We start from the raw sequence: 22,274 nt of genomic DNA, 5'->3' as shown, positions 1-22,274 counted from the left end.
GTCCCCACTTCCAGCGTTACAGCTTGGCTGGGGTCTCGCTGTTCACCGCCCACCCTGGGCCCAAGACCAGGATCCAGCTTCCAGTGGGTAGAACCGTGTTGTAATCCCAGGGGAGTATAATACCGATAGCAATCCCCAGAGTAAATATAGCTTGAAACAAATCAAGAACTGCCTTTATTGAAGACCAACTCAGTATACATATACAGTTCAAGAAGTCTAACAACATAACTCAATCAAACATGAACAGCATGCAAACAGACATCCCCCTCCCCAGTGTCTTAATGAATGAATAGGGAGAGAGGAGACACATGTGATGGGATTATCTCCTGAGTGTATCATAGGATGATCTACTCCTCTACACCGGAGTCGGCTACTCCTAGAGTCAGCTATCTTCACCCCATCACTAACACAATCAGTGGGAGTCTCAGTGCAGAGTTGACCCTTTTTGTGGGCAATAGTGCCTTTAGTGGGCAATAGGAAATATGTGGCATATAAACTTCACACATAAATCAGGGTTCATAGTTCCTTGAAACCCCAAAGGGTCTGAGAGGGTCTCCATAGTTCTGGGTCCATAGTCCGTAGGAAGGAGGCTAGCCCTCAGGCTTCTCCAGCAGCCCCAGTGACGGTCTAGTCCGTCACAGTAACGATCTGTTCTTTACTGCTGGCGGATCACAGGGGCTGTCAGGTTTCCTCTAGAAACAGGACAGCCCCTTTAAGCCTGCAATGCACATTAGACATCAGCCTGCAGTCATTCCCTTTGACTCCACCATGCAAACTGGGCTCAGCCGAGCATCCACTCTCAAAACGGAGCGGGGAAAAAGATGCCGCTAGACCGAAACGGTCGTTCCCGACAATCTGGCATTATGTTGCCGATCACCCAATGAACATTCATACAGACACCATTACTAATGTATTGTGATTTTCCATATTGCTTCCTTTGCTGGCTTCATTCCGGCTCGTTCCCAGGGGTAATGACCACCCTGCAGTCCAGCAGCAGCGGTGGTCGTACTTGCACATTATAGGAAAAAGCACTAGTCTCTCTGGTGGCCGGGACCACAAGAGTGCACATAGGCCAGCTCTTCTTCCTGTAGTGTGCAGGCACGACCACTGCTGCTGGATTGCAGGGTGGTCGTAACCCCTGGATAAGAGCAGTGTATAATGTGATGGAAAAATGAATCCAGCCAGTAAAGGAGGCAATATAGACAATCGCAATACATTAGTAAGTGCCTGGTATTAACTTTACATGATAAATGCCATTTGCTGAAGTGAGAGACGCCATTTAAGGGGTTTTAATCCTGGCAAACCCCTTTAAAGTGGATCTGTCACCTCTCCTGACATCTCTGTTTTAGTAACTACTTGTTTTCCCCATGGAATAACAATGTTGTTGCATCTTTTCATATGGCTTTAAGTAGGGATCGACCGATTATCGGTTTGGCCGATATTATCGGCCGATATTGAGGATTTTGAACGTTATCGGTATCGGCATCTATTTTGCCGATATACCGATAACGTATTAGGAACACAGATCGCGCTGCTCTCAGCGCGTTCTGTGTTCCCTCCGCAGCACAGGGGAGAAGGAAGCAGTGTCTCCTCCCCCTGTGCTGCTGCTGCCGCTGCCTCCAATGACAGGACGGAAGACAAGAGGAGGGGAGGGGCTGTGGCCGCAGCGCCACCAATGAAGATGAGTCTTTCATTAATTCAAATACAGGAGGCGGGAGCTGGCTGCAGAATCACATAGCCGGCTCCCGACCTCTATAAACGGCAGCTGCGGTCCGCGGTAGTTAACCTCTTAGGTGCCGCGGATCGCAGCTACCGCTCATAGAGGTCGGGAGCCGGCTATGTGATTCTGCAGCCAGCTCCCGCCTCCTGTATGTGAAAGAGAGGTATCTTCATTGGTGGCGCAGTGCGCCCCCCCCCCCCTCAAGCAGTGCGCCCCCCACCCCAATAGTAAAAACATTGGTGGCGCAGTGCGCCCCCCCCCCCCTCTAGCCCCCTAGTATTAGTCATTGGTGGCGCAGTGCGCCCCCCACCCCCTCCCAATAGTAAAAACCTTGGTGGCGCAGTGCGCCCCCCCCCCCCCCCCCCCAGTTCTAATCATTGGTGGCAGTGGCCACAGGATCCCCTCTCCCCTGCTCCTCCGATCGGAGCCCCAGCAGTGTAAGCCTGGGGCTCCGATCGGTTACCATGGCAGCCAGGACGCTATTGAAGCCCTGGCTGCCATAGTCAGCTCCATGCTGCTGTGTGCACAGAGCACAGGGCAGCAGGGAGAGTGCGAGATCCTATTCACTCTGATAGAGATCTATCAGGGTGAATGGGACAAGGGTTCTAGTCCCTAAGGGGGCTAAAAGTTAGTAAAAAAAAATAAATAAATAAATATTAAGTATAAATGAAAAAGATTTACAAAAAAAATAAAATAATAATACACGTTAACAATAAACATTAATTTTCAGCAGATTTGTGTAGGAATTTTTTTTTTTTCCCTCAAAAATAAAAATACCCAGAATATCGGTATAAATTATCGGCTATCGGCCTGAAAGTTGACAAATTATCGGTATCGGTATCGGCCCTAAAAAATCAATATCGGTCGATCCCTAGCTTTAAGTTGTGCCATGCTTCTATTATTCCTAATTTATCCAAAGAGTGCTGCCAGTGTCGGACTATGCAAGGGCACATCCCCACTTGGTACCACCCAGAAGTACCTCTACTGCAGACTGCTGGCAATTCATTCACAAACTTCTAGTAGGAATAATAGAGGGTCGATACAACATAGAGTTGTAACAGTAGATGCTCCAGAATCGTTATTACGTGGGGAATTCACGTAGTTGCTAAAACGGACATGTCAGGAGAGGGGACGGGTGCTCTGCTCTTTGAATTAATTTTAGCTCATTGAAATACTGCAAGCCCACTATTCGTTCAGGGGTCAGAGCTCTGTTTTTTCCCAAAATGAGCTCCAAATCCCTAGCGCCAGTTCACACAACCATCATCACCTTAGGAAATACTCGTCGCTGCATCGGAGGGGGGGGATTTAAGTTAAGTAGTGTGTGTTTTTTAATAACCTTTCCTGCGGTTAGTTTAATTTCTTTAAGTCTCGCACAAGCCCTTTAACAGCAGAACGTTGAATGGCAAGATGTAGTTGTATCGTCCGCGCGCGCCACGCTTCAGTGTATACTTGACAAACACTAGATAAAAGATGGTGCTTCTGTCTTTTATATCTGTCCTAAACCAGAGATAAATTCAAAGCCTCCATTCCTAGCAGGGAACGTCGCAGAGGAAGGCGAAGGCTCGTCTCTGATCTTAACATTCAATCAGCTCAACACGCGCCATTACTATGGCCGCACGGTCGGCGGTGTATTTAAGTAGAATGATTTATATGGCAGGCAATCAAACGACAAGCTTTCTCCTGGAGGATGATGGGTCTGTCTACTGCCTCCGACCTGTGTGTTTACTGGACTGACAGCAGCGATCACTTAGGACCTGCAAAACGCTATGTGGAAACATCATGAAACGCCGCGCAGCCGCCTCTACCAAATAACTGTGACACTAATGAGCGCAGAGGAGCATGGAGCCACAGGACACCAACGGCCAAGAGACTGACGCTCTGTATGTAGCTGAGCCGGGCTTGTGTTTTAAAACATCTCACGGAAAAGCATTAGATGAGGTCTTGTTAATTTTACATTAGAAATGGAGTGCGGACCTTGCCGTCTAAGCATCCCGGGGTGATCACTTCAGGTTAAACGTATAGAGGTACTGTACATACAGCCCTGTGGTGTATTCCTGGTAATTCTGACTCCCTGTACAGTTGGCTGTATGAAACATCTTTTCATGTAATTTTGCGGTTTATAATTCCTCAGTTACTACTCCTGGAAGTGTATAAATAAACAGCTACAGTATGCGTTACCACTCCCCACATGTGTGTCTGTACAGACTTTCGAAGGTCAGCAAAATAGAACAGTGTCAGACTATGTAGAGACACATCCCCCAACTGGTAACACCCAGTCGTCAATTTCTTCATTCCTTTCTAGGAGGAATTACAGAGAAATGGTGCAATGCAAAGGTCTAGGAAAAGATGCTCCACATTTGTTATTTTATGAAGAATACAAATATTTACCAAAACAGCTGATGCTTTCGTAGAGTAGTCAGGAACAAAGCCGAGGGTCAGAGCCAGGAGAAGAACACCAGGTATCAAGGCAGCAATCTGAAAGGCAGGAGCAATATCCAAGGATGAATCAGGAGTCAAAATCAAGAACTATAATGCTGAGAATGAGAGCCAGGACAGAATAGGAACCTCTATCAGCAGGCAAGGCGTGGGATGTCCTTTAAGTAGTCCGCAGGACCTGACCTTATCGGCAAGTGCCAGGTATAGAAAGTAGGAGAGCCATGGCTGGGTGCAGGGAGGACACAGCTAATATTGGGTTGCGGTCGGCCACAACACAGCGCTGAAACTGGGTGAGGTGGGTAACATAATTGTCTGTATGTTGGTCAGTACTGAAAGTCCAAATCTTCTGTGATCCGATGTTACACAGTAAAACATGAGGGCGAAAACTTCTTAAAGGCAGTGTGACCCTGAAACATGGGTTAACGCCCTAGCACAAAAAATAAAGCTGAAGCTTTTATCTCCGTTTCTTTGCGAAAGGCTCCTACAAGAAGCGGTGAAGGCCGCCCATCAGGTTTTTATTACTACTTTTTATTGTCGTGATGTTTTAATTTTGAAATTTCCCCTCCTAGGTTTACAATACCAGAATCCGGGCCGAGTCTCTGATCACGCAGCCAATCGGTAGAATACGAGCTGAGATGAGGAAGCAGGTCCTGGGCACCTGTCCTACAGGTAACAGCCAAAAAGTATTATTTTTACTTTCTTTTTTTTTGCCAAAATTTGATTGGAAGTTCAGCAAGCCAAAGCCAAAAGCTTGTCCATCCTCATCATGCATTTGCCCACAACCTTGGGCACAATATTTTTTTGGGGCTGTAATAATGTCTGACCACTATCTTGTACCTGTTGCTGACATATAGACTAATGTCAGAAGGGTAGCGTAAATTGGTAATGGAGCTGTCTTCTAAATCTGAGCAGTATTACTTAGACATTTTCCTGCTTACAAAGTGGCAGACGATATAGACTTGTACAGATGTCATGGATGTAGCTCTAGTCCCGCCTGATGATGTCGGGCCCGCCAGCTAAGGAGGCCTCAGGATCCTTCTAGCTGCTTAAATTGCTCTCGGGTTGAATATTAGTGTTGGAGTCTCTCTTTTTAAATACTAAGAAACCTTCCTCCTGCAGGAAAAGTCTTCTGCCTCTACACCGAGGAGTTTGCCCAAAAGGACATGAAAACATTTCTGACTCCAAAAGTGGAGGAGTCAAACTTGACGTCGATGGTTCTGTTTCTGAAGAGGATGGACATTGCCGGCCTGGGCCATTATGAATTCATCAACCGACCTGGTAAGTTGTCTCAGAAGATCTGCATTCCACATTGTGTCTAATTTTTTTCCTTTTTTGTGTGACTTTCAGTGCACACGTCTCCACTGTAAATGAAGGAGGCATAAAATCTGCTCCGTGCCTGGGCTTGACTGCAGATGTAAAGTACACGTGCGTTCTCCCCTGAATCTGGCCACAATTCAGACCTTGAGGAGATGCTCTGTCTCCACCCTGAATTCTATGTAATATAGGTGTAGTTGTACGTGAGCTGGATCGGGCATGGTTTCCATAAAACCTTATGTGAAAGCAAAAGCAGACCTGAAGATTAAAAGCGCAGAACTGCCATCATGTAACATCAGTAGCTGGGTCAACAGCATGTAATGGTATACCCCAAGGTATATGCAGCAGTACCCACGTGGTACAGTTAGGTTTCCATACGGCAGATCTGTGCATTTTTGCACGGTATGTTTTTTCCACAGGTACAGCAAGAAATTTCAAAAGGTAAAAAAAAAGGTGGAAAATTGGCAAATGTCGTGCCCATTCACAAGAAAGGTAGTAGTGAGGAATCGAGCAACTATAGACCTGTGAGTCTGACATCAATAGTAGGCAAATTAATGGAAACCCTATTAAAGGATAGGATTGTGGAACATCTAAAATCCCATGGATTGCAAGATGAAAAACAACATGGGTTTACTTCAGGGAGATCATGTCAAACAAATCTTATAGATTTTTTTGACTGGGTGAATAAAATAATAGACGGTGGAGGTGCAGTAGACATCGCATATCTAGATTTTAGTAAGGCTTTTGACACTGTCCCACATAGAAGACTTATCAATAAACTGCAGTCATTGAGCATGGACTCCCATATTGTTGAGTGGATTAGGCAGTGGCTGAGTGACAGACAACAGAGGGTTGTAGTCAATGGAGAACATTCAAAACAAGGTAATGTTACCAGTGGGGTTCCACAGGGATCTGTACTGGGACCGATTTTGTTTAATATCTTCATAAGTGATATTGCAAAAGGCCTCGATGGTAAGGTTTGTCTTTTTGCTGATGACACAAAGATATGTAACAGGGTTGATGTTCCTGGAGGGAAACGCCAAATGCAAAAGGATTTAGGAAAACTAGAAGAATGGTCAGAACTCTGGAAACTGAAATTTAATGTGGATAAGTGCAAGATAATGCACCTGGGGCGTAAAACCCAAGGGCAGAATATAGAATATTTGACACAGTCCTGACCTCAGTATCTGAGGAAAGGGATTTAGGAGTAATTATTTCAGAAGACTTAAAGGTGGGAAGACAATGTAATAGAGCAGCACGAAATGCCAGCAGAATGCTTGGATGTATAGGGAGAGGTATAAGCAGTAGAAAGAGTGAAGTGCTTATGCCGCTGTACAGAACACTGGTGAGACCTCACTTGGAGTATTGTGCGCAGTACTGGAGGCCATATCTCCAGAAGGATATAGATACTCTAGAGAGAGTTCAGAGAAGAGCTACTAAACTAGTACATGGATTGCAGGATAAAACTTACCAGGAAAGGTTAAAGGACCTTAACATGTATAGCTTGGAAGAAAGAAGAGACAGAGGGGATGTGATAGAAACTTTTAAATACATAAAGGGAATCAACTCGGTAAAGGAGGAGAGCATATTTAAAAGAAGAAAAACTACCACAAGAGGACACAGTTTTAAATTAGAGGGGCAAAGGTTTAAAAGTAATATAAGGAAGTATTACTTTACTGAGAGAGTAGTGGATGCATGGAATAGCCTTCCTGCAGAAGTGGTAGCTGCAAATACAGTGAAGGAGTTTAAGCATGCATGGGATAGGCATAAGGCCATCCTTTATATAAGATAGGGCCGGGGGCTATCCATAGTATTCAGTATATTGGGCAGACTAGATGGGCCAAATGGTTATCTGCCGACACATTCTATGTTCTATGTTTCTATGTAACTAACTTTGATTACTACCATGGCTCTGCCTGTGATATTTCAATGCCGAATGCACGAGAATAATGAACCTCCTCATTTTCTGACATGGCGGCATCTCCATTTTTTGTATGTTTGCAGCCCAATTCAAGTGTATGGTCTGTGTTGTCCTTCTGACACCGCACTAAAGGTTCCTTTACACCCCCCGATAATCAAGCCAGTTATCGGGGATGAGCATTTGTAAAAATAATTGGCCAACGATAACCCAACAAACAAGCAAAAGCTCGTTCATTTGGGTCAGTGTCGGACTGGGGTGCCTAGGGCCCACCAGTACAATGTATTTTGGGGGCCCAGCGTACGGATACATTCACATATTACCTGCTCACACAGCAGCAAGGTGCTACCAGATGGTTGAACATGGGGGCCCCTGCAGCAAGTGTGAGAAGGTAGGTCCTGGGGAGAAGAGGACACTGGCAGCTTTCCTCTATACCTGGAAGTCATCTCAGCTCTGATCCTGTCTATAATAATAATCTGGGGAGTTTATTTAACCCCTTCCGGGCCAGTTTTCACCCTCCTGCCCAGGCCATTTTTTGCAAATCTGCTCCTCAGATGACGGAAAGGACCAAAAATCCACAGGCAGCTAGTAGAGCATGTCAGCTCTGTACAGAAAAAAGTATTCCATATTGTTCATACAGACCAATTGAAAAAAAGATTTTTAGCTCAAAATAAGTATAATGCAATAATAAAAAATAAAAAAATTGCCCCCAAAGGTGTACATAGCCTTTAACCCCTTGAGGACCGGGCTCATTTTCACCTTAAGGACCAGGCCATTTTTTGCAAATCTGACCAGTGTCACTTTATGTGTAAATAACTTTAAAACGCTTTTACTTATCCAGGCCATTCTGAGCCAGTTTTTTCGTCACATATTGTACTTCATGACACTGGTAAAATGGATTAAAAAAAAATCATTTTTATTTCTAAAAAAAAATACCAAATTTACAAAAAATTTGAAAAAATTTGCAAATTTCAATTTCTCTACTTTTATAATAGATAGTAATACCTCCAAAAATAGTTATTATTTTACATTCCCCATATGTCTACTTCATGTTTTGGATCATTTTTTGAATGCCATTTTATTTTTTGGGCTTGTTACAAGGCTTAGAAGTTTAGAAGCAAATCTTAAAATTTTTCAGAAAATTTTTCTAAAACCCACTTTTTCAGGACCAGTTCAGGTCTGAAGTCACTTTGTGAGGCTTACATAATAGAAAACACCCCATATGTGGTCGTAAACTGCTGTACGGGCACACGGCAGGGCGCAGAAAGAAAGGAATGCCATACAGTTTTTGGAAGGCAAATTTTGCTGGACTGGTTTATTGACACCCATGTTCCATTTGAAGCCCCCCTGATGCACCCCTAGAGTAGAAACTCCAAAAAGTGACCCCATTTTGGAAACTACAGGATAGGGTGGAAGTTTTGTTGGTACTATTTTAGGGTACATATGATTTTTGGTTGCTCTATATTACACTTTTTGTGAGGCAAGGTAACAAGAAATAGCTGTTTTGGCACCGTTTTTATTTTTTGTTATTTACAACATTCATCTGACAGGTTAGATCATGTGATATTTTTATAGAGCAGGTTGTCACGGACGCGGCGATACCAAATATGGTTATTTGTTTCAGTTTTACATAACAAAGCATTTTAAAAAATATATACATTTTTTGTGTCTCCATATTCTGAAAGCCATAGTTTTATTTATTTTTTGGGCAACTGTCTTGTATAGGGGCTCATTTTTGTTCGGGATGAGATGACAGTTTGATTGGCACTATTTTGGGGTGCGTATGACTTTTTGATCGCTTGTTATTACACTTTTTGTGAAGTAAGGTGACAACATTTTTTTGTTTTTTTAGCAGTTTTTATTTAAATTTTTTGACGGTGTTCATCTGAGGGGTTAGGTCATGTGGTATTTTTATAGAGCCGGTTGTTATGGACGTGGCAATACCTAATATGTAGACTTTTTTTTATTTACTTAAGTTTTACACAATACCAGCATTTTTTGAAACAAAAAAAATTATGTTTTAGTGTCTCCATATTCTGAGCCATAGTTTTTATATTTTTTGGGCGATTGTCTTAGGTAGGGGATCATTTTTTGAGGGACTGTTAGATTAGTACTATTTTGGGGGGCATACGCCTTTTTGATCACTTGGTGTTGCACTTTTTGTGATGTAAGGTGACAAAAATGGCTTTTTTTACACCGTTTTGATTTTTATTTTTTATGATATTTATTGGACAAGGTGGATCATGTGATATATTTATAGAGCTGGTCATTACGGACGCGGCGATACCTAATATGTGTTTTTTTTTCTGTTTTTTATTATAAAATAAGGGGAAAGGGGCTCTTTTTTTCTTTCTTTACTTTATTAATTTTATTACTTTATTAATTTTATTAAAAACATTTTTTTTAACTTTTTTTTTCTTTACTTTATTTCTGATGTTCACTTTTGAGGGTCTGATCCCCTCTGCAATGCATTACAATACATCTGTATTGTAATGCATTGCCTGTTAGTGTATTACACTGAGTCATACACTAACAGGTTGCCTAAGAGACAGGCCTGAGGCTGAATCTCCTGGGTACCCGTATAAGGCAGTTCCCGATGCCGTGCAAGGCATTGGGCAGCCTCTACACGGCATTGGGCTGCCTTCTGAGACATTTGAGTCCCCGCCACAGCAGCGCGGGGACTCGATGCGATCACTCAAACACAAATCCGCAGCGATCGCCGATACGGGGGGGGGGGGGGGGGGGGGGGCGGTGCGGTTTGTCACAGGACCCCCCTCGGCATTGACCCAGGGTGCCTGCTGATTGATTTCAGCAGGCACCCAGTTCCGATCACCACCCGCCGCACAGCGGTGATTGGAAATACACAGGGCGTACCGGTACGCCCTGTGTGCTTAAGTACCGGGACATCCGGGCATACCTGTACGCACTGTGTCCCCAACAGGTTAATTGTTGTGGAACACCTAAAGTTTGTAAAATCAGTTTTGAATACCTTGAGGGTGTAGTTTCTAAAATTGGTCCATTTATGGGTTGGTTCTATTATGTAAGCCTCACAAAGTGACTTCAGACCTAAACTGGTCCTTTAAAAATTGGGTTTTGGAAATTTTCTTAAACATTTTAAGATTTACTTCTAAGCCTTCTAACGTCCCAAAAAAAGGAAATGTAAGTTACAAAATGATCCAAACATGAAGTAGACATATGGGAAATGTAAAGTAATGACTATTTTAAGAGGTATCACTATCTGTTTTTAGACCTCTTGCACACGAAAGTTGTTGTTTTTTCTGTTCCGTTTTTGCGATTTCAGTGTGCGGTCCGTATGCAGAACCATTCATTTCAATGGTTCTGCAAAAAAAAAACGGAATGTACTTTGTATGCATTTCATTTCCGTATTTCGGTTCCGTTCAAAGTTAGAACATGTCCTATTATTGCCCGCAAATCGCGTTCCATGGCTCCATTAAAGTCAATGGTTCGCCAAAAAAAAACGGAATGCATCCGTATGTCTTCTGTTTTTTCAGAACCATCTATTGAAAATTTTATGCCCAGCCCAATTTTTTTCTGTACTTACTGTTTAAACATTATTGTATGCTTCCGTTTCCGATCCGCAAAAAACAGATCACAAACGGAACGGCAGAACTTAACGGAAACACTACTGAAACAAAAACGGGAACAACGGATCCGTGAAAAACGGACCGCAAGACACAGAAAAAGACATATGCTCGTGTGCAAGAGGCCTTAGAAGCAGAGAAATTGAAATTTTTAAAATTGAAAATTTTTTCAAAGTTTTGGTAAATTTGGTATTTTTTTTTTTTTATAAATAAAAATGAAATATTTTGACTCAAATTTACCAGTGTCATGAAGTACAATATGTGACGAGAAAACAATCTCAGAATGGCCTGGATAAGCAAAAGTGTTTTAAAGTTATCACCACATAAAGTGACACATGTCAGATTTGCAAAAAATGGTCGGGTCCTGAAGGGGTTAATGTTGTGTTGTTTTTTTTTTGTTTTTTTTTTCATTATTGCTTATTTATTAGTGTTGTTATTTTTTATTAGTATTACTGTTGTTATATTATTATTATTATTATTAGTATTATTTTTATTTGTAATATTTATTCGAGATCGATTAGGCTGTAGCCCTGCTGCCTCTTTTGAGTTTTTTTGGATCGGTCTACACAACGTGCTTTGGATAATCCAGCATATTGTCTGGAGAGCCTTCTAAGACTGATGTTTGCATGGACTCCCACTTTTAGGATCCCCAGAAACCACCTGCTATCTATGGTGGTTCAGCGGCAAGCGTGCAATTTTGCTGAAGTGCTACCACCGGACAAATGAAGTATTGAAATCATTGGCCCAAATTTACTAATCCTATAGATCGAGTAACTTAGACCGGTCTGTCCAGATCTGCACCAGATTTACTCACAGGGGCTCAGGCTGGAGGCGTGATCCGACTATTGGTTGGATTACTTTGAGATGGATTTTATTGCCAGATTTGTGGTGCAATTTTGGCGCAAAATGGCACATGTTAGGTCCCTCCCCATTCTGTGAAGCTCTGCCCCTTTCCACTAAGCTCCACCCCTTATCAAGCATGTTGCGTGCCACTTTTTAGAAGTTTTAGGCTCACATACATTAGTAAATCTGGGCCACAGGGTGTTGTCTGTGAGGATAACAGGTCCTCGAACACGGGCTGCTCTTTGTAGTCCCTGATAGATTATGGTCCTGAATGGGCGATTTGAGAATAGATTTTGTAACGTAGATTTGCATGTAAAGGCACCATGGCAAACTGTGACTCAAATAATAGAACCATCAATCGCCCAATCTTATGGTTTAGGTGTATCGTATAGTGTAGGAGTCAGTAACCATATCAGATGTAGCAGAATAAATGTCTGTATGTACTTGCAAAATAGGAGTTGTAGTACATCCAACACAGTTCCAGCTGTACACAGTGTAATTATCTCCCAGATAGCGGTGTATGGAGTTAGGCAAGGATGGGAGTTATGGCCTTCTTCCTCTCTATCTGTCTCAAGTCTCTTCCTGCAGAATCAAGGCAGGCATGGTGGCTCTAAATGTCCAATGCAGGATAACAGATTTTTAGAGATACGACTGACCAAGTTGTTTCCAGGTGTGTGAACGGTGTTCTTTAACAGTGTCCCTCACTGCAGTAAAGTCTTAGCAGCTTTGGTAGCGGGCATACTTACTGACTCCAGTGCCCTGCCATGAAAATTCTAAGGTCTCCAATTCTCTCTCTAACCTCCTACAAGAGCTGAGCCAGGATTGTTAACCCTGGCTGTGCCATCCATACATGGCTATGCTGGGTACAATACCATACAAGACATTTTGCAGAATCCCCCTGATCTGGGGAACTGCACTTGTGGACCACGAGGCATCATTTTGGCAGAAAGGCAAGCACTGCTGTGAAGGCAGCTTTACATGTTTACAGAAATATTGGATTGACATCTCTGAAGTTAGATGCTTAAAAGGTTAACCAGTTCTCTGGACCAGGCTGCCCCAGCAATCTGTGAATAAACCGCATACCATCTCTAGGCAACAATATTCATTAGTGGAATATTGATCTTGTTGTGCTGGAAATACGACCCACAAAGCGAGGAGGAAAAACATTAACTCATGTTCTCCACAGATGTCACCTTCAATGCCGACCGTCAAAGGCTCCACACCAATATATTTGGTATATTACCGACTCCACAACGTGGCGTTTTTGAGATTTGCTTTCCAGAAGGTGCCTAGACATTAAAGGGGTTGTCTCACTTTACAAATGGCAATTACAGTATTATGTATACAAAGTTAAAGGAGTATTCTGGTTTTTCAATTTTCAGCATCAGTTGACAGGAAACAACATGTTATAACTCCCTAATAGTGATGGTTTATCTGGAATACCCCGTTTTCATGTGACATTTCCCATGGTGTTGGTTCCCTATCCTGATGACATCACGTCTACATCTGAGGTGTGGTAAAGCTTGTAAGGCTCTGCCCTGTAGACACCGTGTTCTGCTCATTCTCCTGGACCCTTAGATGTGATGTCTATGAGCGTGGTTTTCCCAGCATGGCTTCAAGCAGGCTTGGACCCTGGGCTTCCATCTGGAATTTCAGGCCTCCGTACAGAAAAAAACATTTTTATTTAACGCTGTTTACCAATCACCATGAATAATATGTTTAGTATATTTTGTACAGGTTATTATGATTGCAGGGATATCAAATACGGTTTTGTGTTATTTGTGATATTTAGGCTGGGTTCACACCTGAGCGTATTCGATAAGCGCTTTTTACAGGCATTTTTATCGGGCGTTTTTGAGGCGTATTTTGGCGTGTTTTTGTATTTTGGAAACGCGCGTTTGTGTGATTGGCCACAGAGGCGCCCAATGAAAAACTGCCACAATACGCGCGACAATACGCCCCAAAGAAGCTCCTGTACTTCTTGGGGCGTAGGGCGTTTTACAGCGCGTTCGTACGCGCTGCAAAACGCTCAGGTGAGAACCATGCCCATAGGGAAACATTGGTTTTTGCCTGTTGAGCGTTTTACAGGGCGTAGGAACGCGCTGTAAAACGCTCAGGTGTGAACCTAGTCTTAATAAAAAAATAAAAAAAATACTATAAGGCATAAAAAATCTCATCTTGACAGCAGAGTTTTTCTATAGAGGACGGATAAGGCAGCTCAGAAGGCCTGGGGTTCAAATCTCACGGAGATCTGTAGAGTAATCTTTATAGTAAAAGTTATGGCAGAAAAATAGAATTCTTACTTTCCAGCTTTTTTTCTTTTATGGTAAAAGTTTTCTTCAAAGTTATTGTTACCAAAAAGTAACAAATAAGTTAAGTATGAAATATCACAAAACTGGATTCGGTAATCTTGTAAAAACCGCTTATAAAAATCGTTCACACTTCGTTTGTTGGTAAAAGGTGAATTGCGTTATGGATTATGTTACCACGGACCATAACGCAATTCTATGACTGAATGCCTTTAGAGGCATTCCGTTATTCATTCCGTCATAATAGAAGTCTATGGGCTGCAAAACGGATCCGTCCCGTTTCCGTTATGCAGGAGAGGACTTCCCTGCATGACGGAAACGGGACGGATCCGTTTTGCAGCCCATAGACTTCTATTATGGCGGAATGAATAAAGGAATGCCTCTAAAGGCACCCCATTATGCTGCCGTCATAGAATTGCGTTATGGTCTGTGTGTAACGAAATCCATAACGCAATTCACCTTTAACCAACAAATGAAGTGTGAACGATTTTTAAAATATGAAATTCACTCATCTCTAATAATAATCCTTACAATATGGTGAACACATTATTCGTGGTGATTGGTAAATGGTGACATTCTTTCCCCTTCATTTTAGTAATATACTATTTATTTAGGGCTATTCCTGTGAAGAAAATGCCTTTTTTATGCACAGCTTAAAATCTATGTGCTTTTCAATGCAAAGGTGAGATCTGCGGAAGATCTGCATCAAATCTGCACCACAAGAAACACATGCGGTTTTTAGTGTGGATCTGGTGCGGAAACGCAAAAAAAAAAAACGCCCAGATTTTCTGTTATGACATATGCACTCGTGTACAGGTATTCTCACTTTCCTAGAACTAGCAGCAGCATTACCCGCCCCCCTAGGGATGAGAATATGGAGCTGAACGGGCAGAATAATGTTCATATCTGTGGTGAAAACATTAAAGGGGTTGTCTCACTTCAGCAGATGGCATTTATTATGTAGAGGAAGTGTAACACCCCCCAAGTGGTGTTATCACTTCTGCACCTTGCTACTGTCTTTATTGGTCTAACCTCATGTCATCTTATGCATTTATTCCAGGTCCTATACAATGTGCATTTCTATTTTGTTATGTTCACATGTAATGTGCCTGATTCACCAGCAGGTGGCAGAAAATATGGCAGAGCTACAGTTAGATAGAATGGAACCTTCCATTCCATTCTAACCCCCCTCTGTAGGGGAGTGGGCGAGTCCTACTTCCTGCAGGAACGGTGGGGCAAAAGTTCTAGTCAGGTCTAGTTTACCCCCCCTGCTAGGGGAAGGGTGTGCCGGGGCATGTCTCTGCTAGACGTGCCCATGCCAGCCAGAGCACCGTAAGCTCTGCTGGCCATGGAGGCCAAAGCTTGAAGCCTCAGAAGCCAGGAGGAAAGTTCCCTGGCATAACCTAGAGTCAGACTACAAAGTGAAGTGCAGCATACAGAAGAAGCTGAGTTATACAGCCAGCCTGTCAGTACAGCAGAGTCTGAGAGAAACAGATATAGCAGAGTGGAGTTTGCCTGCCAGTTTAATGCTAAAGCCTGCTGGAACCAAGGCAAAGCCTGTAAACCATTTGGAGAAATGTTTATTCAAGTAAAGCTGCCATTGAACTTCATCTCAAGGTCTGGACGCAAGTTATTCTTTTATCCCACAATTATTCCCCCTATTTATTACTTCGGAGCCAAAGCCTGGGGTCCAGCCGTGTCCAGGTAGGAGCACTGTGAAACGCATAAAGAGACATTTTAGGCCGCACTATACCACTCGGCAAGGAGGCGCAGAAGTTAATGCAAGGCCCTTACTAATGTATTGTGATTGTCCATATTGCCTCCTTTGCTAGCATGGTTCATTTTTCCATCACATTATGCACTGCTCGTATACATGGTTACAACCACCCTGCAATCCATCAGTGGTGGTCGTGCTTGCACGCTATAGGAAAAAGCGCCGGCCTCTCTGGTGGCAGGGACCTTGGGACCGCACATAGGCTGGTGCTTTTTCTGATGGATTGCAGGGTGGCCGTAACCATAGAAACGAGCAGTGTATAATGTGATTGATAAATGAATCCAGCCAGCAAAGGAAGCAATATGGACAATCACAATACATTAGTAAGTGCCTTTGTATTAACTTTCTCTATAAAATAAATGCTATTTGCTGAAGTTAGACAACCCCTTTAAGGTAAATTCTTTTAGTATTGCCCCCGCCGTTATAGCTGTGCAGCTCAATCATTCGTGGTTTTATTGATGCACTTTCCAAATAAATCCTGGGCCGCTTTCTGAAGATTAATTGGGGTTACGGTTTTGTCGGGGGGAAAAAAAATCACTACTTGTCCTATAAGTACAATTGTAGCCCAGCTAATTCCCTGCTGTAATTGAAATGAACAAAGCCAGCAAACGTGTTACCCTGTTCAGGCGCAGCGAAGCACATGAAAATGAATTGGACATAATAGAGTGCAAGGTCTCCCGACTAGTTCACATGACCTTCATTAACTCTTTCTTTGCCAAAGCGTCTGGGAACGGCAGCTGGGAATAAATAGATTTGCACAGCAAATCAGGGCTACATACAAAAGAAAAGTGGTGTGCAGAAAATGTACCGCAATGGAGTACGTGAGCCGTATGCACACAGCCTTATTACAGCTCCATACAGCATTTTACTCAGTTTGGGCTATAAATCGTTCTTTCAGCTGCTCTTTTGCTCTTTATGAAAAAAAAAAGTTCAGACGTTTTCGAGATACAAGGGTTAAAATCAGTCTGTTTGCAAGTCTGTCACCGTCTGTTTTCTTTGAATCTTGTCATCTGACCGCTCGTGTAGCTCTTCTCTCTGATCTTCTGACCTCATAAACACTCATTGTAGCTCAATTCTTAAATGGGTATTCCCACCGCTAGGATATGCCCCCATTGTCTGATAGGTGCACCTCTGGGACCAGCACCTACACAGAGAACGGAACGGGGAGAATGATGTCAGGAGGACAACCACCAAGCTCTCACCCCATACAAGTGAATCAGAGCGCACCGCGTTGCGTGGCCACCACTCCCATTCTTTCCTAGGGGGCCGACGGAAATAGCCGATCCAGCGATATCCCATTTTCGGCAGCCCCATAGAAATGAAAGGAGGGTGGCTTGGCATGCGCTGTGTCCCCTCCGCCACCATCCCCGTTCTGTTCTTGCACACTTAGCAGTATGCCCCCATTGTCTGTGATGGCAATACCCCTTTTAAACTTAAGTGTTTGAGGTCAGGAGATCAGAGTTAAGAGCTACACGAGCTGTCAGATGACTGGATTCAGAAAAAAACTGACTGTGAAAGCTTGAAAACAGACTGATTTTAACCCTTGTATCTCAGAAACGGCTGAACATTTTTGAAAAAAATATATATAATATTCTTTTTGGGCAAAAATGGGTAAAATGCAATCATAACCCCCCCCTTCCCGAAGATGTACATAGCCTTTACTCACAATTACTATGTAATTTGCATTTTTTGTCCTCTGAGTAGCACCAACGTCCGTCTTGTGTCCTATATTTGAGATGCACTTCCTCATTTCTTGGCCGGCTGCTGACATTCTTTCCGCTTCACCGCTTTAACGTTACAAGGTCTCGCCGCTGCTTGCATTAAACCTTCCAACTAATAAATATTCCGGTGTACTAGAAAGTCCTTGGCCGGACACCATTAAGCATCTGTCCACAAAACATGGGATTTCCAGGCCAGTATCAGTGAAGGCCTGGAGGAGACATTTCTGGCAATCTAATCCCGCTATTAGGACCCCCTCTGGTACTTAACCTAGTGGTAGAGAAGCATCTCAGAGTCCCTTAAAATGGGCATTCCGGTGGTCATAGGTAAAAAAAACAAAAAAAAATGGCATCTGGGGTGTAAGAACAGTGGCTGCTAAATAGCATGGAGTACCAGAGCTGTATCCTTAGAACCAAGCACGTGAGTGTCTTCTGTCCAGGTTTCCAAAAAAAACACTTTTTTTTTTTTTTCTAGAAACAGTGCCACCCTTGTTCATAGGCTGTGTCTGGTATTACATCTCATCCCTATTTAGTTGAATGTTGCAACACCAGACACAGCCCGTAGATCAAGAGTTCTGTTGATTCTAGAAGAAAGGAAACTTTTTTTTTTCTAATCCTGGACAAACCCTTTAACAAAGCCTTAGTGTATTTCTAATAGTTTGAAAGAGGTGTTGTATGGGTTCTATTAACCCTTACCCTAATCTTGACTTATAACTTTGATTAGGGCTTTCAAAATCCCAGCTCCCTAGTGCCATGGCTTTCTGATCTTGCACTGATAAAGGCTAGTAAGCCATAGCAGGTGAATGCAAGGCGGAATAAATGTATCTGTACTTATTCGGGAGTATCTGCAATACACCAGGGGCAGAATGAAACCATTTACAAGTCTCCTCTATAACTATCACATTCTTAGAAATAGGGCCTGAGATTGTATGGCAGATGTCGCCAAGGAGTTAGTATGTGGTAAGCATCCTAGCTCCCCCTTGTGGTGGCTTCAGAGATACAGAATTGTATTACTTTAAGGCTATGGATAAATTCAGGGTAATTATTATTTTTTTATTATTGCATTTTACTCATTTTGGGCAAAAAAAATAATAATCTATTTTTCAATTAGTCTTTATTATAAATGTTTAGTTGTTTTTGAGATACAGGGGTTTAAAATCAGTCTCTTTGCAGAGAATCACTTCTCAGTCCCGTCATCTGACTGCTCATGTCAAGCCTTATCTCTGATCTCCTAACCTCCTAAACACTCGTTATTGTTAAACTCTTATAAAACTGCTAAGAATATGGCTTAAATGAGTGTTTGAGGTCAGGAGATCAGAGACAAGGGCCACACATTAGCTGTCAGCTGACAGGACTGAGAAGTGATACTCTGCAAACAGACAGATTTTTAACCCTTGTATAAAAAAAAAAAAAAAAGACTGAACATTTTTAATAAAGACCAATTGAAAAAAATTGGTTGAAAGATTTCTTTTTTTTATCCTTAATTGAGTAGAATGCAATCATAAAAAATTGCCCCAAAGGTGTCCATAGCCTTTATCTCTATGCAAGGGATTTGGAGTTCTGTTTAAGAAAATGAAGTTTTGATTTGTCTTAGGCCTCCTGCACACGACAGTATTTTTTTACGTCCTGCAAAACATGGTTCCATTGTACCGTGATCCGTGCCCGTTTTTTCTTCCATGGGTCTTCCGTGATTTTTGGAGGATCCACGGACATGAAAAATGAAAAAAAAAATCTAAGTCAAGTTTGCCATTGAAATTATAGGAAAAAACAGACACGGATCACGGACGCGGATGACAATCTTGTGTGCATCCGTGATTTTTCACGGACCCATTGACTTGAATAGGTCAGTGAACCGTTGGCCGTGAAAAAAATAGGACAGGTCATATTTTTTTCACAGCCAGGAAACACGGATCACGGATGCGGCTGCCAAACGGTGCAGTTTCCGATTTTTCCACGGACCCATTAAAAGTCAATGGGACCGCATAAAAACACGTTAAACGGGACAACGGCCACGGGTGCACACAACGGTCGTGTGCAGGAGGCCTTAAAGATATATTAAGAAGTCAATCGTCAAAGAATTTTGGACCTAAAAATAACCCCTAGTGTTAAAGGTGCTTTGATAGATTTTTATAGATCTCACTTCATGGGAACATTGGTGCCCCACACCTTGGGGTTCCATAGCCATGGAACGTTGGGCCCTACATCTTGCGTATCCTTAGGATTTGGTTGCCTTTACATTAGCACCTTATGACTTTGGCTTCTGTATAGTAATGGCGTCCTATGGTTTGCTATCCTGGATGACTTGATTTGCACTTTTTGAGCAGTTTTTGCTGCTATCGGGTTTAGTCCGGAGTTTTTTTTAGAGCTTTCACGTGCTGGAAATGGAGGAGTAATATTGTGATGTGTCACCGCTCCGCTGTCTGCTTCATTATACCAGCATCCAGACCCTCCAGGGTAAAGGAAGGTAAAAGTTGAAGGCTGCCGCCGCCGCAGTCCCCCGGAGATGACAATTATTATCCACTAATATACTTGTCTCTACGTTCTTCCCTCCAGACCCTGAAAGTCTCATGCAAGCCTTAGAAGACCTGGATTACCTGGCAGCCCTTGACAATGATGGAAACCTTTCCGAATTTGGAATCATCATGTCTGAATTTCCGCTGGATCCGCAGCTATCAAAATCTATTCTTGCTGCCTGCGAGTTTGATTGTGTGGATGAACTGCTGACGCTGGCTGCCATGGTGACAGGTATTGTGCATGTAAAACAATAGACGGTGGGGTGGGGGGGGGCTTCCCACTCCAGGGCTTGGAGAGCCAGGGTCTGATCGGGCGCCACAGCCTTGCAATGAGCAAACACGGCCTGGAACAATGTTATTGTCATGCAAATGAAAGTTGCATTACCTCTAACTGCAAAACAATTGGCGTTTCAATAGGACAGATGACACTGATAGCGCAATTGAAACACTCAGTACAATAGAAAATATTCTGCACAGGAAATCTCTTGGAACGAAACGTTTATTTAAATGTGATTGCATTGTCTTGACACTTCAAACGTACCCTGGAGCCAGAGAATTGATAGTGTAGCTTCAGAAAAGGCTGTGGCATCGGTATATTACTGCACATAGGCCAAGTGGATGTCCCAAAACTATGGCGGATATGCTCCCATTAACGCAGTGCGGTGTAAAGGACACCCCATGTTGGTAGTGGCTGCAGTAGTGATCTGTTCCCCATGCACTGACTTCTGGGCTTGGGTTTACACAACAGCCAGTCTTAGGGTGCATTTACAGGACAGCAATTTTCTTGTGATACATTCCCCTTGATACTTTATTCCAAGGTAGAATATTTCGGCATCTGTCAGCAGTTTTGTCCCTATGACACTGGCTGACCTGTTACATGTGCACTTGGCAGCTGAAGGCATCTGTGTTGGTCCCATGTTCATATGTGTCCGCATTGCTGTGAAAAATGAAGTTTTGATATATGCAAATGAGGCTCTAGGAGCAACGGGGGCGTTGCCATTACACCTAGAGGCTCTGCTCTCTCTGTAACGGTCGCGCCCTCTGCACTTTGACAGGTCCTGGCAGTGTAAACATCACACCCCGCCCTGACTTCTCCTAAGTCGATCAAAGTGCAGAGGGCACAGCAGTTGCAGAGAGAGCAGAGCCTTTAGGTTTAAAGGCAACTCCCTCGTTGCTCCTAATGGCTCATTTGCATATATTTAAGGGGTTTTCCAAGAGATAAGTCATCCGTATCTGATTGGTGGGGGTTCGACACCCAGGACCCCCATTTATCAGCTGTTCGAAAAGGCAGCGGCACTCCAATGACGGCATGTTCATCTGTCACATGGCCTAGGAGTAGAAGTGAATGGGGCTGAGTGCGATACCAAGCATTGTACGGCGCTAGGTGAGCGGAGAGAAGGCAGCAGCGCTCCAGCTGAATGGGCGGGGATCCCAGGTGTTTGACCGCCACCGATCAGTAAAAAAAAATAAAAGAATCTCAGAAAACCCTTTTAAAACTTCATTTTTCTCAGCAATGTGGGCACATATGAACATTTTAAGACCTTGCAGGGGTTGTCCAAGATTTTTAATTATCCCAGAAATTTTTTGATGATTTATGGATTGTAGCTCATCGAGCCACCTGTTCACCTGAATCTTTAACATCTTTCTTTTTTTTCTTTTCAAGCTCCTGACTGTTTTCTGGATTTAGTCCATGAAGCTGATGTCACCAAGCAAAGCAACAGAAGAAAGTTTCTGCACCCTGCAGGAGATCACTTCACTCTTCTAAACATCTACAGAGAATATGACCAGATGAAGATCATCAATGCCAGTCAGTGTGAGTACTGTACATCATCTCTGCCTCATGGTACGATGATCCGGTGACCTATCCTGATCCCATGGGTGGTAGAAATCTATAGCATTATCAAATTGCAAGGGAAAACACCACTCCTTGCTCATACCGGGTATAAAGGTGATCAAATGGTTGAGTTGGCCTCAATAAGTCATAAATTGCTCCCCTAAAAATATCTCAATGGGTTGCAGAGTTCTTATATTTCAGGTTGTGATGTTGGGACATATGGACATCATAGAAGTCCTCTGACCTCTATTAGTCAGAACAGAGAGGCACTGCAAGGAGTGGTACTTGGTCTG

At 43.0% G+C, this 22,274-nt stretch overlaps 1 protein-coding gene across 3 annotated transcripts in view; it reads left to right on the top strand.

Moving 5' to 3' along the window:
• Window positions 1–22,274, top strand: part of DHX32 (DEAH-box helicase 32 (putative)) — a 65,595-nt gene that overhangs the window by 39,502 nt on the left and 3,819 nt on the right. For all 3 annotated transcript variants that reach the window (XM_040437742.1, XM_040437741.1, XM_040437743.1), the window contains 4 exons: window positions 4,726–4,825; window positions 5,276–5,434; window positions 20,188–20,379; window positions 21,811–21,960. In XM_040437742.1, coding sequence (XP_040293676.1) covers window positions 4,726–4,825; window positions 5,276–5,434; window positions 20,188–20,379; window positions 21,811–21,960 — 601 coding nt within the window. The remainder of the gene's footprint in view (window positions 1–4,725; window positions 4,826–5,275; window positions 5,435–20,187; window positions 20,380–21,810; window positions 21,961–22,274) is intronic.

This window comes from Bufo bufo, chromosome 6 (assembly GCF_905171765.1).
Source record: "Bufo bufo chromosome 6, aBufBuf1.1, whole genome shotgun sequence".
Classification (NCBI taxonomy): Eukaryota; Metazoa; Chordata; class Amphibia; order Anura; family Bufonidae; genus Bufo; species Bufo bufo.
Note: the sequence above shows the minus strand (reverse complement) of the source record. Positions and strands in the feature narration are given on the sequence as shown.